This window comes from Eretmochelys imbricata, chromosome 13 (assembly GCF_965152235.1).
Source record: "Eretmochelys imbricata isolate rEreImb1 chromosome 13, rEreImb1.hap1, whole genome shotgun sequence".
Taxonomy (NCBI): domain Eukaryota; kingdom Metazoa; phylum Chordata; order Testudines; family Cheloniidae; genus Eretmochelys; species Eretmochelys imbricata.
In genome coordinates, this window is record NC_135584.1 from 14234751 (window position 1) to 14249698 (window position 14948).

Here is a 14948-nt window from a genome sequence, read left to right on the forward strand (position 1 = left end):
CAACAGGATGCAAATCACAAGTGTTACTTTTACATTCCACTGGAAATTAAACAAGCTGGGTCTGAAGAAACTGTGCTTCTTTTTTAGGACATAGATGACTGCAACCAAAAAGCCGTGCAGCAAGGCTCAGCAGGTGTCAATACTGACGAGGCAGCAGTAAAACAAGAGAACCCCAAGGCATCTGCCACAACAGACTCCAATAATTCTGTCATGAGTTTCTTTAAAACACTGGTAAGTCTTTGCCTACAGTTTTGCTGTATAGGGAACACCTAAAAACAAAGAGTGTGTATTAAATTCCAATTTATATGCATCTATGAATGTCGAATATGCTCATCATCTCAGGTACCAAAGATTAATGTTGTAAAACTAAACTGATGCCTTAGAGAATGCTTAGATTGATAGGTAGAGAGAGAGACTGTGCAATAGTTACTTAATGGTATTGATTAGGAAAACTTTCTCTATTCTTATAGACTATTTTAGAACCCAAGTCATTCAGTTCTGTTAAAAATATTTTCTGTGAGTTAAAACTTGCTTTGAAAATGTCTAAATGTACAAACAAAACAATCATCAGTTACTGGCAGCACAAATGTAAGCCAAGGAAGAGACAGGAAAACCATTAAGTACAAAGAAGAACAATAGTTGTTAATGAGAGAGGAAGCAGGGTAATGAAAATACTAAATTAGCCATGCAAAAGGACAGCAAATGCCATAGGTTATAATCCAGGAGGATCAGAATTCATGATTGGGTTCACCTTTAGGGAATAATAGAACCTGTAGGTTTGTCTAATATATATTTTATCTTGATTTTTATCTTTCCGTACACTGTCTCAAAATTACATTCAGGAAATGAATTCATCTCATATTAATATGCAATAAGTCTTTCCCATTTGGAAAGCAAAATAGAGTTTGATATTGTAGGTTGCATGTGTATTCTTTCCCTTATGTCATAGATAAGCCTGCTAGGTTCTAACTAACTGATGAAATTCCAGATCCTTCCTATTGAAAGAAACTGAATTTGGACATATTTCATCAACTATTACAGTATTTTGTTTTCTCAAATATTTAAGGTTTCACCAAGCAAATCAGAAGCCAAAAGTGACTCTGAGGACAAGGTAGGCAGTTTGCTTGATGTTTTTCTCTCTGTCATTACCATTACAGTGTGCTCAGATTGGCTTCAATGCTATCCTTTCTTCTCCTGTGCCTTCCCTTCATCTGTACATGAGGTTACTGTTTGTTGTAATAAAACAAACAGTAACCTTTCAGAAATAAAATACAAAAGAAGAAAGATGACCATAGACTAGTCTATTTTTTCCATTCAGTTTCAAATAATGTGCTGAATGTACTACTTAATTCACTTCCCATATTAGAAGTTTGAAGCTGAAATAGTAATATTGTTATATTAGAAGTTATTTAGATTCTCAAACTAGATCAGTTTGGGGTTTCTGGATGAAATTCTGGGCCCACTGAATTTAATTGCAAAATTCCCATTAACTACTATAGGGTCAGGATTTCTTTATGATTTTGCTTATACAGCTATGCAAAGCTGCCAGTTTTCACTTCCTATTATTTAAATGTGAATATAGATCTTTTTCTTGAGGCCTTGCATACAGGGCGACATTCTCACCTCTTTGTACATAGGGTCACAGAAGTCTTTCAGCACATGCAGAACTATAGCTATTCTGTGCAGGGTGTGGAACAGGTCCATAGGAAGATGACAACACATTCTGCTCTTGTTGGAGCTGGGGTCCAAACCAGATGCCATTGGTGGGAACGTGCCCACCAGGGGTCTGATCTAACTCCCATTTTAATCAGTAGGGAAGACTTTCAGTGATTTCAGTGGGACCAGACCTGACACCTTCATTGTGTGTCTCTAGCGGTCACACTAGGAGCATGCTGTAGTTGGAGGGGCTGTACTATTCCTGCTAAGTAGCTGAAACCTGCACCCTGATCCTGGTTTGTGAGCTAAATTCTGTCCCCCTCCACCTCTGTGTAATTCTCTCATTTATTCAGGCTTTAGAGGACACGGGGAGGTGAGAGTCAGTTTCTCCATGATGATTTTAAAATGGAGTAGAAAGAATGTCCAGATTCTTCTAATGTAATGCAGCATGCAGGTTGCAGTCTCTCCTACAGTGGCATTGCCTCCCCACCCCTAGCAGCTCGTGAAAATCAGCATAATCTTCATAGGCACAGACTTTATTGGAACTACACTCCTTTATACTAGCTGAAGATATGGCCCATTGTGCCAATTTCTACATGCTGTTACATCTAGAGTCTTGCTGCTGAAGGTAGAAGAGTTATTCTGGATTTACACTGGTGTAACAGAGCAAAAATTGGCCCATCAAATGTGTGAGCTCCAGGAATCATCATTATTGTAGCTCTGTGAAGCATTATGATGGTAGGAGTCTTATTATTGTGCATATCTGAAACCTGGCGTTGTCCAAAGTGTATACATCTAATTTGTGAAGGTTGCATATGTTCTGGAAACTGTTTTTAAAAGCACAAATCATTCTAAGAGAAACAAGTATGCCTTTAAGGACTGCTCTTGATCCCATTTTGAAGTCAGTGTCAAAAATCATAATGGCATCATCAGCAGCAGAATTGGACCATCAGAAAATATAATGTAGCTTAATAACGCAATGTTACAGTAGCTACAGGAATTCCCGGTGAACCTGGTAATCAGTTTATATGACTATAACTAAATAACCTCCTACATTATTTTTATTAATTAGATTTTATCAAGTGCATTCAGAGAAATAGCTTAAAGAGAATAAAACAGTTTAAAAAGTAGCATCAGAATTCTGTATATTCGGTAATAAAAAATAACTGTTAATGTATTTCTTCTTTTATACCAATTTCCTACTATTCTTTATGACCCTTTCATTCTTAATTCTTAACAACCAGCCAAATGTTGACAGTTTGGACATGTAATAGGTCATGCACACAATTACCTAACTTGTCCACGCAACTCTGTCAGCTGCCCCTAACTATCAGGGATGAAATTTTCAAAGGAGCCAACAGGAGTAAGGCACCCAAATCCAATTGAATTTCAATGAGATTTGGACACCCAGCTGTCTCAGGAGCCTCTGAAAATCCCAGCCTACATAGACAGTTGCAGGCCTGACTTTGTGAAAACCAGCCTGATATTTCTGCAACATATAACTGTGGATGTAGGCACACTGTAGTTTGGAAACAAATACACTGTTTGGGTTTGGTTTGCTAACACACCTGTAAAAGTAAACATGTCCTGGTGCCTCCAGCAGGATATGCCAATCAGCCTTTGTGCACAATACACAGAGATTGCTGGGAGTGCTTTCTGCGAAGAACACACTTTTATTTCCAATACTCTTTTTTCCAGAATTAACACCACGACTAAGTATTTAGATTGGCAAGACAAATAAATCTTCACTCCTGGTGAGAAATCACATTTTCACTCAATTCAACAAAAATAAAAAAAAAGAAAGTAATATTTTGTGTGTTTGTTTTGTTTAGCACTAAATTTTATTCCCCTCCCTTCCCATTTCAACATCAGTTTGGTAGGAAAAGAGTGAGGAACAAATAATGAATTTCTGATCGAGAGGAATTCATAATCAATGCTTTTCCTCAAAACAGGAATTTTGCCACTTTCACCATATTAAAACCCTGTCAGCAAACAGGAGTACTAAAATTTGACCCTAATTCCAGTTAGGACTTGGTCCTCCCCTTAGTGAAATCAATAGGAGTTTTACCATCAACTTCAGTGGGAGCAGAAGCAGGCTTTTCTTCATGAATACAACAGGGAACGGTTTTTATAGTGCAACCACTTTGTCCACAGAATAAGTTCTCTCTAAGTATGTGTCTTCATTGCAGAGTTAGCCCATACTCTTACCTACGTAATGCCCACTCATGTCCTCACCCAACTTTGGTTGTGCTTCCAACCCAAACTAGCTGGCACAGCTGCTGCTATGGGTTAGAGTCCAGGTTCCACTTCATCTCGAACTGGTAACCCACCCACTTTGCAGTGAGGACACATTTGAGTTCCAATAGTCCTCCAGGGTCTTCCCACAGTTCCCTCCAGGACAGACAGATTCTCCCAGAATTCACTGGGAAGGAATCATAGAGCATCTTTTCTTACTGTAGCACAAGAACTATGGGATATGCCCCCAAAAGTCTTAGTGACACACAGCTGTGTGCAGCACAGTGGTGACGCAGTAAGTTGGCTCATAGAATCATAGAAGATGAGAGTTGGAAGAGACCTCAGGAGGTCATCTAGTCCAACCCCCTGCTCAAAGCAGGGCCAACCCCAACTAAATCATCCCAGCCAGGGCTTTGTCAAGCCGGGCCTTAAAAACCTCTAAGGATGGAGATTCCACCACCGCCCTAGGTAACCCATTCCAGTGCTTCACCACCCTCCTAGTGTAATAGTTTTTTTCTAATATCCAACCTAGACCTCCCACACTGCAACTTGAGGCCATTGCTCCTTGTTCTGTCATCTGCCACCACTGAGAACAGCCTAGCTCCATCCTCTTTGGAACCCCCTTTCAGACAGTTGAAGGCTGCTATCAAATCCCCCCTCACTCTTCTCTGCTGCAGACTAAATAAGCCCAGTTCCCTCAGCGTCTCCTCGTAAGTCATGTGCCACAGCCCCCTAATCATTTTTGTTGCTCTCTGCTAGACTCTCTCCAATTTGTCCACATCCCTTCTGTAGTGGGGGGGCACAAAACTGGACGCAGTACTCCAGATGTGGTCTCACCAGTGCCGAATAGAGGGGAATAATCACTTCCCTCAGTCTGCTGGCAATGTTCCTACTAATGCAGCCCAATATGCAGTTAGCCTTCTTGGCAACAAGGGCACACTGTTGACTGATATCCAGCTTCTCGTCCACTGTAATCCCCAGGTCCTTTTCTGCAGAACTGCCGCTTAGCCAGTCAGTCCCCAGCCTATAGCAGTGCATGGGATTCTTACGTCCTAAGTGCAGGACTCTGCACTTGTCCTTGTTGAACCTCATCAGATTTCCCAATCCTCCAATTTGTCTAGGTCACTCTGGACCATATCTCTACCCTCCAGCATATCTACCTCTCCCCCCAGATTAGTGTCATCCGCGAACTTGCTGAGGCTGCAATCCATCCCATCATCCAGATCATTAATGAAGATGTTCAACAAAACTGGTCCCAGGACCAACCCCTGGGGCACTCCCAGCCAGCTGACTGCCAACTAGACATTGAGCCATTGATCACTCACTACCTGTTGAGCCTGACGATCTAGCCAGCTTTCTATCCACCTCCATTCATCCAATCCATACTTTTTTAACTTGCTGGCAAGAATACTGTGGGAAATTGTATCAAAAGCTTTGCTAAAGTCAAGGTATATCACGTCCATCCCTTTGTCCATATCCACAGAGTCAGTTATCTCATCATAGAAGGCAATCAGGTTGGTCAGGCATGACTTGCCCTTGGTGAATCCATATTGACTGTTCCTGCTCACCTTCCTCTCCTCCAAGTGCTTCAAAATGGATTCCTTGAGGACCTGCTCCATGATTTTTCCGGGGACTGAGGTGAGGCTGTAGTTCCCCAGATTCTTCTTCTTCCCTTTTTTAAAGATGGGCACTATATTTGCCTTTTTCCAATCATCTGGGACATCCCCCAATCACCCTGAGTTTTCAAAGATAATGGCCAATGGCTCTGCAGTCACAGATAAGCCTTTTCAATGTGGCTGATGACCTGGGTTAGCTCTACAGTGAAAACACACCCTTAGATCTGTCCAAAGAATGTTAGGAAGATCCTCACCTTCATGCCTACAAAGAACAAACTACTTTAGGGTTGAATTTGGCGTCTTAAAGCACACCAACATGCTGTTAACCAACATACCTATGGACTTAATCTATTTTTGAGAGAGAGAGAGAGAGATGCTCTCCAAACATGGGTGCAACCTTATTGATGTCATTGGAGTTTCACCCATGTTAATAGAAGCAGAATTTGGCCAATACGATAAATCTGTATTTCTTCTCTTCTGTTGAATCACACTGTCATAGGATTAGCTGAGGTTTTTTTATAAGTTGTTATTGGACAAAGTTATCCACTTGACTGGAACAAATCTGCCCTCAACTGAACCATTTATTCAACCCTTCACAGTACTCCTGACTTTGTACCACTATGTTCAACCCTTCAGCAGAGCCATGGGTATATCAAGAGCACTGCAGAACAGAAGAGGGTAAAGAAGAACTGGCCATTGCTAATCTTAATAGCTAACTGAACTATCACATAATAAAAAATCCAAGAGATAGTATGCGACAGAGTTAGGGGCAACTACGTGTCAAGGGAAGATCTAGGTGTCAGGATGACATCTAATGCTATGTCAGCTTCAGAGCTTCCTGCAAAATACTTCATATTATCCTGCACGATTGAGTGAACAATAGTGTCTTTAATTTAATTGATGGCATTGTAGACCAAACAATATTTATTGCTTTGGGACTTGGATCACTCAGTGTTCTTGTGGTTTCTATAAGTCAGTCAACTCTGATTGGTCAAAGCTTTCAATAAAAACAACTGTGATCAGTTGGTAGTTTTCGTTTTGGATTTGATTGGTCTAATCTGGCATATTCATACTTTTGAATGTATTAGGCCTGATTTTTAATTCATTCATGTAAATATAAATCAGGAGTACCTTGTTTGCAATAAATTGAGTTACAGTGGGATAAGAGATCAGAATTAAGCCCAAGACATTTGCAAATAGCAAAATAAAACAAACATAGATTTAAATAAATATATTTAATTAAATATATTAAATAAAAAAAATAAAATTAAATAAAACAAAACATTCTACCATCCCACCTAAAATGAGAATATCACAATGGTCCATTCTGGCTTTATAATCTATAACCTTAAAGAGTGAAGTGAGCTGTAGCTCACGAAAGCTCATGCTCAAATAAATTGGTTAGTCTCTAAGGTGCCACAAGTACTCCTTTTCTTTTTGCGAATACAGACTAACACGGCTGTTACTCTGAAACCTGTCCTTAAAGAGTATGTATCATACACTGAATGTTTTTATTGAACACCATTTTACTTTCATACGTTTATAAAAAGGGCTGAAGTTTTCTAAGAGGTGGATAAAGGAGAAATCTTAACTGGTGTTACCTGTGAACTCTATAGAGTATTGGCATTAATATTATTACAGTAATGGGGTTAGTCTGGTTCAGAAATAGAATTGGCTATTCTATTCCTGAACCAGACTATACTTCTAGATCTGGTATCAGAGAGTAGGATACTCCTGATTCATGCTCAGATTGGAAGATCATTCTCAGAAGCAGTGTCCTTTTAAGGGAATATACAATGGAGTGACTTTGAAACATTTACTTCCTGATTTAAGAATGTTAGTATCTGCCCACTTCCTAATATTTCTCTGATTTTTTCAACATGACTGGTAGACATTGCATAAGCGTTTTACACATTTCCATATATCTCAGAATGTTTTGAACATGCATTTTAGATTAATGCATTAATGGAAGATTAATACATTTTTATTATTTATACATATTATTCAGAAACCTTTTTTATATAATCAGCAGTACAGCATCAGAAAAACCCTAAATAATAAAGATAAACCCAGACCCTGCAAAGATTTACACACCCACTTAATTTTAAGCACATGAATAATCCATCTGAACTCAAAGGAACTATTCATGTGCTCAAAATTAAGTACATGCTTTAATCTTTGTAGAATTGCCGCCTTAGCATAATGATGAATTTGGGGCCAAATTCTGATCTCATTTATACCAGTTTAATCTGGAATGAAGTTAATCTTGGATTTAATTGGTGTAAATTAATTCAGACTTTGGCCCACTGGACTCAGATTAAACATTCACATACAAATTCTTCTCTCATTTGTAACTCTGGTCAAATCATCTGAATTCCACCGAAGTAACAGAAAGAGGAGGTTTGCCAAGTGATGACTGTCAAATTTTTGCTACTGTTCACCTAAAACAAAGTCCATGGGAACTGAGAGATAACTATTAAACAAAAAATATAACATTATTTTGGCATGTTATTGTCCAGGTGGATGAAATGAAATGTTTGACTTTAATACACCACATGTAAGTGTTGTATTATGTATTAATTAATACTTAATTATGTATAATTAATAATGCATTAAAGGAAATGGAGTATGTAATAGACTATGAATGCTGTTGCACAAAAGGAATCCAAAGTGGAAAAGGGCCATGGTGGGCATCCTGCTCAGAAGACATCAGCAGAATCCCAAGCTAAAGGAGCCAAGAAAAAGAAGTCAGAGAGTCCCAAGTTAGGACACAAAGCATTTAGCAAATTCTTTAGGCATAAGGTCTGTATATGATTCTAGCAAAAGTGGAACCCTGAGAAGTAACAGATGGCTCTTGTCGCAGGGTGAAGTATTAAAATGATGGGATTTCATATGGTGCAACTGAAATCGGAATCTGATCAACCCTTAAATAATTTGAAAAATAATTACATGAGCATATACCTAAAACCTGTGGGGAAAAAGTGTTTTGCAACATGGAAATACTTCCCTCATATACCATCTGTGAATTCAGGATTCTGAAAGAATTCCTCTAATCTGCTAAAACCTACTTTCTTTTATTATTGTAATAAGTCATTAACGCTAACCAAACATACAATGGCCATAACCCGAATACATAGAAGATTTGCACTGACAAACAATGAATTATGAAAAAAAAAAAGGTCTCCTTCAATGGGATGCTAGCTCTAAGGGCCCAATCCAACTTCTAAAGAAGACAATGAAAAGATTCCCATTGACTTAATTGGACTATTCACATGCTTAAAGTCAGGCATGTGCTTAAATACCTTGCTGAACTGGAGCCTATAACCCCAAACATGTATTCAGTAGAGGTGGTTGAAAAATGAGATATTTTTCCATTGAAATGCTTGAATTTTCATTGTAAAACTGAAACATTTTTGGCTGAAAACTGAATTTTGTTCTTGGTTGAAAATCTTTTTTGTTTTTCCTCGTGAAAACTTGAGGAAAGCAGACACTGTCCATGAAAATTTTGATGTAGCTGAAAATCCAGTTTTCCATAGGAAAAAGAAGTGTTGACCGAGAATTTTGAACCCAGTCCTAGTATTCAGTGGGTTAGATCTTAATCAAAGCTTTTGTCTTAACAAGGACGATCAAGATTTATGTTGTGATGCACTGTGGCTGGGAGACAAAGAACAGTAGCATTATATCCCAAAGAATGTAGAGTCAGAGACCCTTTAGCTGAGGGAGGAAAATAATATTAATTGCATGCAAAAATTCCACTCAGACACCCACTTGGAATGTTTTGGGAGTAGGGGGCTTTTATAATAAGTAGCTATGTTAGGGTTAGCGGTGGGGAGGCACCTCTTTAAAACTGACAAAAACATTTTATTCTCCACTGTTCACTAAAAGTTCCATGTTCCTTCATTTTTTTTCTAGAGCAGAAATGTTCCGTCTCATTAAATCTCATGGAAGGTACGACAGTCTTTCCGCTGCAGTTAAAACTATTGGGCACTGTCTAGACGAGGAAAATAGGTCATGTTTTGAAAACATGACAGCTAACATGTTTTGACTAACACATTTTTAAATAGTGTAGAATATTTAATGCATTTAAAATAAGTTAGCTGGTCACAGCCTACCCCCTAGACCCTGCACTAGTGTGAAACATTACTAGCTAATATGTTTTTAAAAGCTATTTAAAAATGCATACTTTTTATGTTGACTCATTCCTCCTTCTGTGGGGATTTTTTAATTGTGTTTTTCAGAGTGTGTGGGTGTTTTGTGTTTAAATATGTAAGAAATTACCACACTATAAAACAAGTGTAAGTAATATTGGAACTACAAATTGTTACACTCTCCAGTGAAAAAGGTAGAAAGTTCAAAGTTGTGGCTAAAACACTACCCCGTTAGTTCTGGCAGAGGTTTCAAATCAGGGCACTACCTTTTGTGCAGCACAGGAAGGTCAGTCCTTTGTCTTGGTTTGCTTCAAAATCTGACATTAGTAACTTAACAGTGGAGTTCCTCGTGTCTTAATTTCTGGTCCTGTGACATGACAAACTGTAATTTAAACGTGAGACATCTCAGGCAATTAGATAAAGAACTAATGTATTTAAAATTATAGTTAATTGTTTTAATAAAATTTAACTGTGAACACTTCATTTTGAGAACCCTTGGTTACTTGGAGTTTTTTTCTATTTAATAGCCTTGTTAGCTTCAGTAATAATCCTGAAGTATTCATCCTAATTGAAGGAGGATAGCAATGATTAAAAAATCCATTGTTTTTCAGTGCTGTCACTTATATAAAATACTAACTTCTAGTCAAAATAAGCATACTAAAAACCAAGTTTCAAATGTTGCTTCTGAGCAGTAACATGGACCCTAATAACTGGAAACATATTAAGCCTGGTACCCTGGGATTTTGTTAGCTTTGATGGGATTCTCCCAGCTGAATCCCTGTGCATCTTGCTATTCAGATCCTGAGTGTATGTCGCTTTATGCTCAGATCTAGTTTTTAAATATAACTTTATTGATTTATGAAATTCCATCTGGGGAGGAGAGAAATTATTAATTAACTTTCAGGCACTATAGCTGAAGTCAGTTTCTGGCTTTCACCCTGGAGTTCTGTAAATTACTCTGGATCATTGGAGTTAACCACAAAAAGGGGAAATTCATGTCTCCAGCAGAACACTCACACCTGTTCTTTCAAGAAATCTCCAACTGCATGGCAAGGTGCCTAGAATTAGAGAAGCAGGAAGAGCATTTGCCCTATATTCTAATTTATTGCTTCTCTTCCTTTTACAGAATTCAGCTACTCCTTTCCTAATCTAAGCTGCCCTATTATTTGGAGTGAGCAGCTCAAGAGTCATGATAACTGGTTCAGTGAAGTTTGGATCTGGTTGCATAAACTGTGTGCTGCAAGGCTACCAGTGTTGCAATAAATCCAAAGATCACACTTTTCATGTGAACAAACTCCCAAATCGAAAAGCAAATCCCAACTAAGACCACTGAGTTTTACCTGATTTTTTACATATAAATATAAATTCGCCCTGAGTTAACAGGTCTTGGGTAGGGAACTCTGCAGGGAGGCGGGGTGGGGGCAATGGAATCAACCTCCAACCACTGGTTCCGCCCCTCTGTAGCTACAACACCAGTTTATAGACTGGAAATTCCTAGCTCCCTTGATCCACATAAGTGTGGACCTCATGGTTTCTTCCCTAGGCTGCCCCAGTGGTCTGCTCTGTTGATGATAATCAGAGATGATATATTCTAGGCACACTCCATGGCCTTTAGAGTGCAGAGATGCCCCACGGCTTCTCTCTTTGCCGTCTCCCTCTCCTCCTGAACAGCCTTACTGCAAAATGCAGCTGCTTTAAAGGGTGTGTGCAGACCTTCTGAGCTTGGGTAAATGTTACTCCCAAAAGGTCTCAAGAGTACAGAACCTTTATCTTCAGTATTGAAGTAGGGCATACAGTGCTTTGCAAAACTCTGCAATAAGACCTGATGCTCGAACAATCATAACAACAACAAAAATGTACTTGCATGGTTATTTGTAATGGGCGTAGCTCAAATATTAACCAGGCCTCAAAACAGAAATTAAAAACAAACATTACATGGCCCTATATAGCCCCAAATCCATCCTAGACAATTCTCTACGTCAGCCGCACCTAATATAATCAGATCCACCTACATTTAAAGGCCTGATTAAGCAATTATTGCAGCACTATCTGCAATATCTTACTTGCGTTTTGCTACAAAATATAGGCCGCAGTATAGCATTTATCACTCAACATTTCTTATCACAGAAATTAGGCCCAGATTTTCAAAGACACCATTTTGCAAACAGTCCCCATCTACAAACATAAGCCAAGGTTTGTACACATGTATTGAGGGTTGTACGTGCATATGCGTGCACACAGGCACACACACACAAATGTGTGCCTTTGAAAAGCTATGTCTAGTTGTTGTTGTTTTTAATTTGTTATGCCTTATACTTGGAAATGAGTTGGAGATTTTTTTTTTCTTGAAAGTGCAAGTCTGTGAAAATAAATGCATGAGAACTGGCCACGAAGCACCTGACATGAAACTCCTGTGTTTCTAAAGATATAAATAAATTGTTGGGAAAAGGACACAAAATGCACCAAATAAAGGTGACTGGTGTACTAGTGGATGAGTTTGAGTTTGGTGATTTCCATAAAGTAAGCATGAAAGCCCAAGACCTTTTAGAAGCCAGCTCTACTCCAGTAAGGTAGAGCTGATGTAGTGTGTATCATTAAAGGGCAATTCCTCTAGGTCAAGCAAAAGGTTTATTGCTGGAGCTGCTCAAACTACAGCTGCCTTGTTTCTTAAAAAAGGGTTGGTAGAAGCAGGGCAGTCCAATTCAATTTACATGGCAGCAGGAGTCTGGACTTTGACACACACAAGTATTCACTGAAAAGAAAATGATTAGCGATACAACCAATTCCTACACTGTGTAACTGAGAAGAATGGTATTGTTCAAAACAAACTTACCGTTGTGCTTTGTTTCCCTTTAGTCCACAAAAGAGGCCCAGGAGCCAACTAATGCCCAAGTGAGTAGGATTACTTATAAGTCATCCAAATGACTTGTATATAGTCATTTTTTTAACTAATGTCACTGCCACATCCAGTCTGACACAATGTATGAATGTAACAGTTAACAGTCTTTGCAATGGATGGATTTCTACTTAGTTTACATCTTCCTTGCCATGAGTTCACTGCATTACTTACCTTTGAAGTGTATGGCAATGCAATTTGTATGAGTGATGCTGTACAAGTTGTGCTCTACTGTGTCATATTTCTTGGGTGAGCGTGGTTTATTGCGTCATCGCTCTTGTCATGAGTGATGCTTGAATGTGTTTTGAGTCCGTTTTCCTTTACAAAGTTTTAATGATGCTGTAACGATTTTTGTGTATGTCTCTAGGGTGCTGAACAGCTGCCGGTCACCTCTGTCAATGTAAAATCTGAAAAAAATGCCCCTCCCTCTCAGGAATCGCAGACTGCAAAAGCCCCTGAACCCGCAGCTCAGAAGCAGGCAGCAGCAGCAACTACTGAAGCCCCCAAAGATATGGCTAAGGAGAGATCTGCACCTACTTCCACACCATTGAGCAAACTCTTCTGGAAAAAGGTATGTCTAGATTTCGGAATGGTTTCCTCTGCTCCCCATCTCCGCAGTTTGGGAAGATAATGTATCTGGATTCCTGATGAAGGAACCAAAGCCAAAAAGTTAAGCAGAGTCACATTTTTAGACAACATAGGTAAGTGTGAATGTCTATGCAGTTACCACCACTGTGCATGTGCTTTGTGCAGTTGCCTGTGCAAATGGCTATTGATGGTTATTTGCACATGTATTTCCTTTACTAGTGTGTAATTATGACCCTTCTGGAAAAGGCCTATATGACTTAATAAAGAGTAATAACTTCCTATAGAATTTTTGAGCTAACCCTATGAATAGGTGATATAAATCTCTATTAAATTATATAGGTTGGTTTAAAAATCCTTTAGAGATTATATTATTCTTTAATAAATTCTATAGGTTTTTAGAGTAATTTCCATAGTAGTCTGTGGTCTGTGATGGGTTCGGTCACAGAGACCTCCCCTTGGTTAGTGTCACCTGACAAGCTGGAATTGCCTCTGAGCCCATTTTCCCTGCCAGCTTGGAACTCCAGAACACCTGCTTTTTGAGCCAGACATGCTAGTTTGCTGCAAACACAGACCCAGGTCTGGTTTACGCCCCCAAAGCTGCAGACTTTAACCAAAAACTGCTTAGCAAGTTGCCTATCTCCAGCACCCAGACACCCAGTTTCAAACCTCAAATAAATCAGTTTTACTCTGTATAAAGTTTATGTATAAATAAATTGTTCACCCTCTATAACACTGATATAGAGCTGATATGCACAGCTGTTTGTTCCCCCAGGTATTAATCACTTACTTTGGTTTCAGAGTAACAGCCGTGTTAGTCTGTACTTGCAAAAAGAAAAGGAATACTTGTGGCACCTTAGAGACTAACCAATTTATTTGAGCATAAGCTTTCTTTGGGTTATTTTGGGTTAATTAATAAACAAAAGTGATTTCATTAAGTATAAAAAGTAGGATTTAAGTGGTTTCAAGTAATAACAAGCAGAATAAAATAAGTTACCAAGAAAAATAAAACAAAACATGCAAGTCTAAGCCTAATACACTAAGAAACTGAATACAGGTAAATCTCACCCTTAGAGATGTTCCAATAAGCTTCTTTCACAACTAGACGCCTTCCTAGTCTGGGCCCAATCCTTTCCATGGTACAATCCTTGTTAGTTCCAGCAGGCATCTTAGGTGAAAAACAGAAGATTCCACATGACAGGGCCCCTTTGTTCTGTTCCACTCCCTAATATATCTTTGGCACAAGGCGGGAATCCTTTGTCTCTCTCTGGATTCCCATCCCTCCTTCTAAATGGAAAAGCACCAGGTTAAAGATGGATTGCAGTTCAGGTGACACGATCACATGTCACTGTAAAACTTCATTACCCACTAGCTGACACCCATGTATACAGGAAGGCTTACAAGTAAACAGAGCCATCTACAATCAATTGTTCTAGTCAATGGGAGCCATGAAGATTCTTAACCACCACTAATGGCCCACACTTTGCATAATTACAGTAGGACCTCAGAGTTATGTTACATATTCCTAGTTTCAGATATAAGAATGATACATTCATACAAATAGGATGACCACACTCAGTAGATTATAAGCTTGGTAAAGATACCTCACAAGAGACCTTTTGCACAAAGCATATTCCAGTTACATCATATTTACACGCAATGTCACAGAGTCTGTTTCTTTTTTTGGAGTCCCATGATTTATTTGTTTTACTCATGCTGACGCTCTGAAACTCTGTCCCTCCCTTGGTCTGTTTCTTCTAATGGGTTTCAAACAAGAATGAACTTACTTATAAGTTTGTGGGTTCAGACAGA

The 14948-nt window shown here is 38.9% G+C and overlaps 1 protein-coding gene across 1 annotated transcript in view; it reads left to right on the top strand.

The window, feature by feature from the left end:
• Positions 1–14948, top strand: part of BCAS1 (brain enriched myelin associated protein 1) — a 78688-nt gene that overhangs the window by 27498 nt on the left and 36242 nt on the right. Inside the window, exons 4-8 of the mRNA XM_077832320.1 lie at positions 88–231; positions 1067–1111; positions 8169–8309; positions 12512–12547; positions 12919–13122. Of these exons, the coding sequence (XP_077688446.1) occupies positions 88–231; positions 1067–1111; positions 8169–8309; positions 12512–12547; positions 12919–13122 (570 nt within the window). The remainder of the gene's footprint in view (positions 1–87; positions 232–1066; positions 1112–8168; positions 8310–12511; positions 12548–12918; positions 13123–14948) is intronic.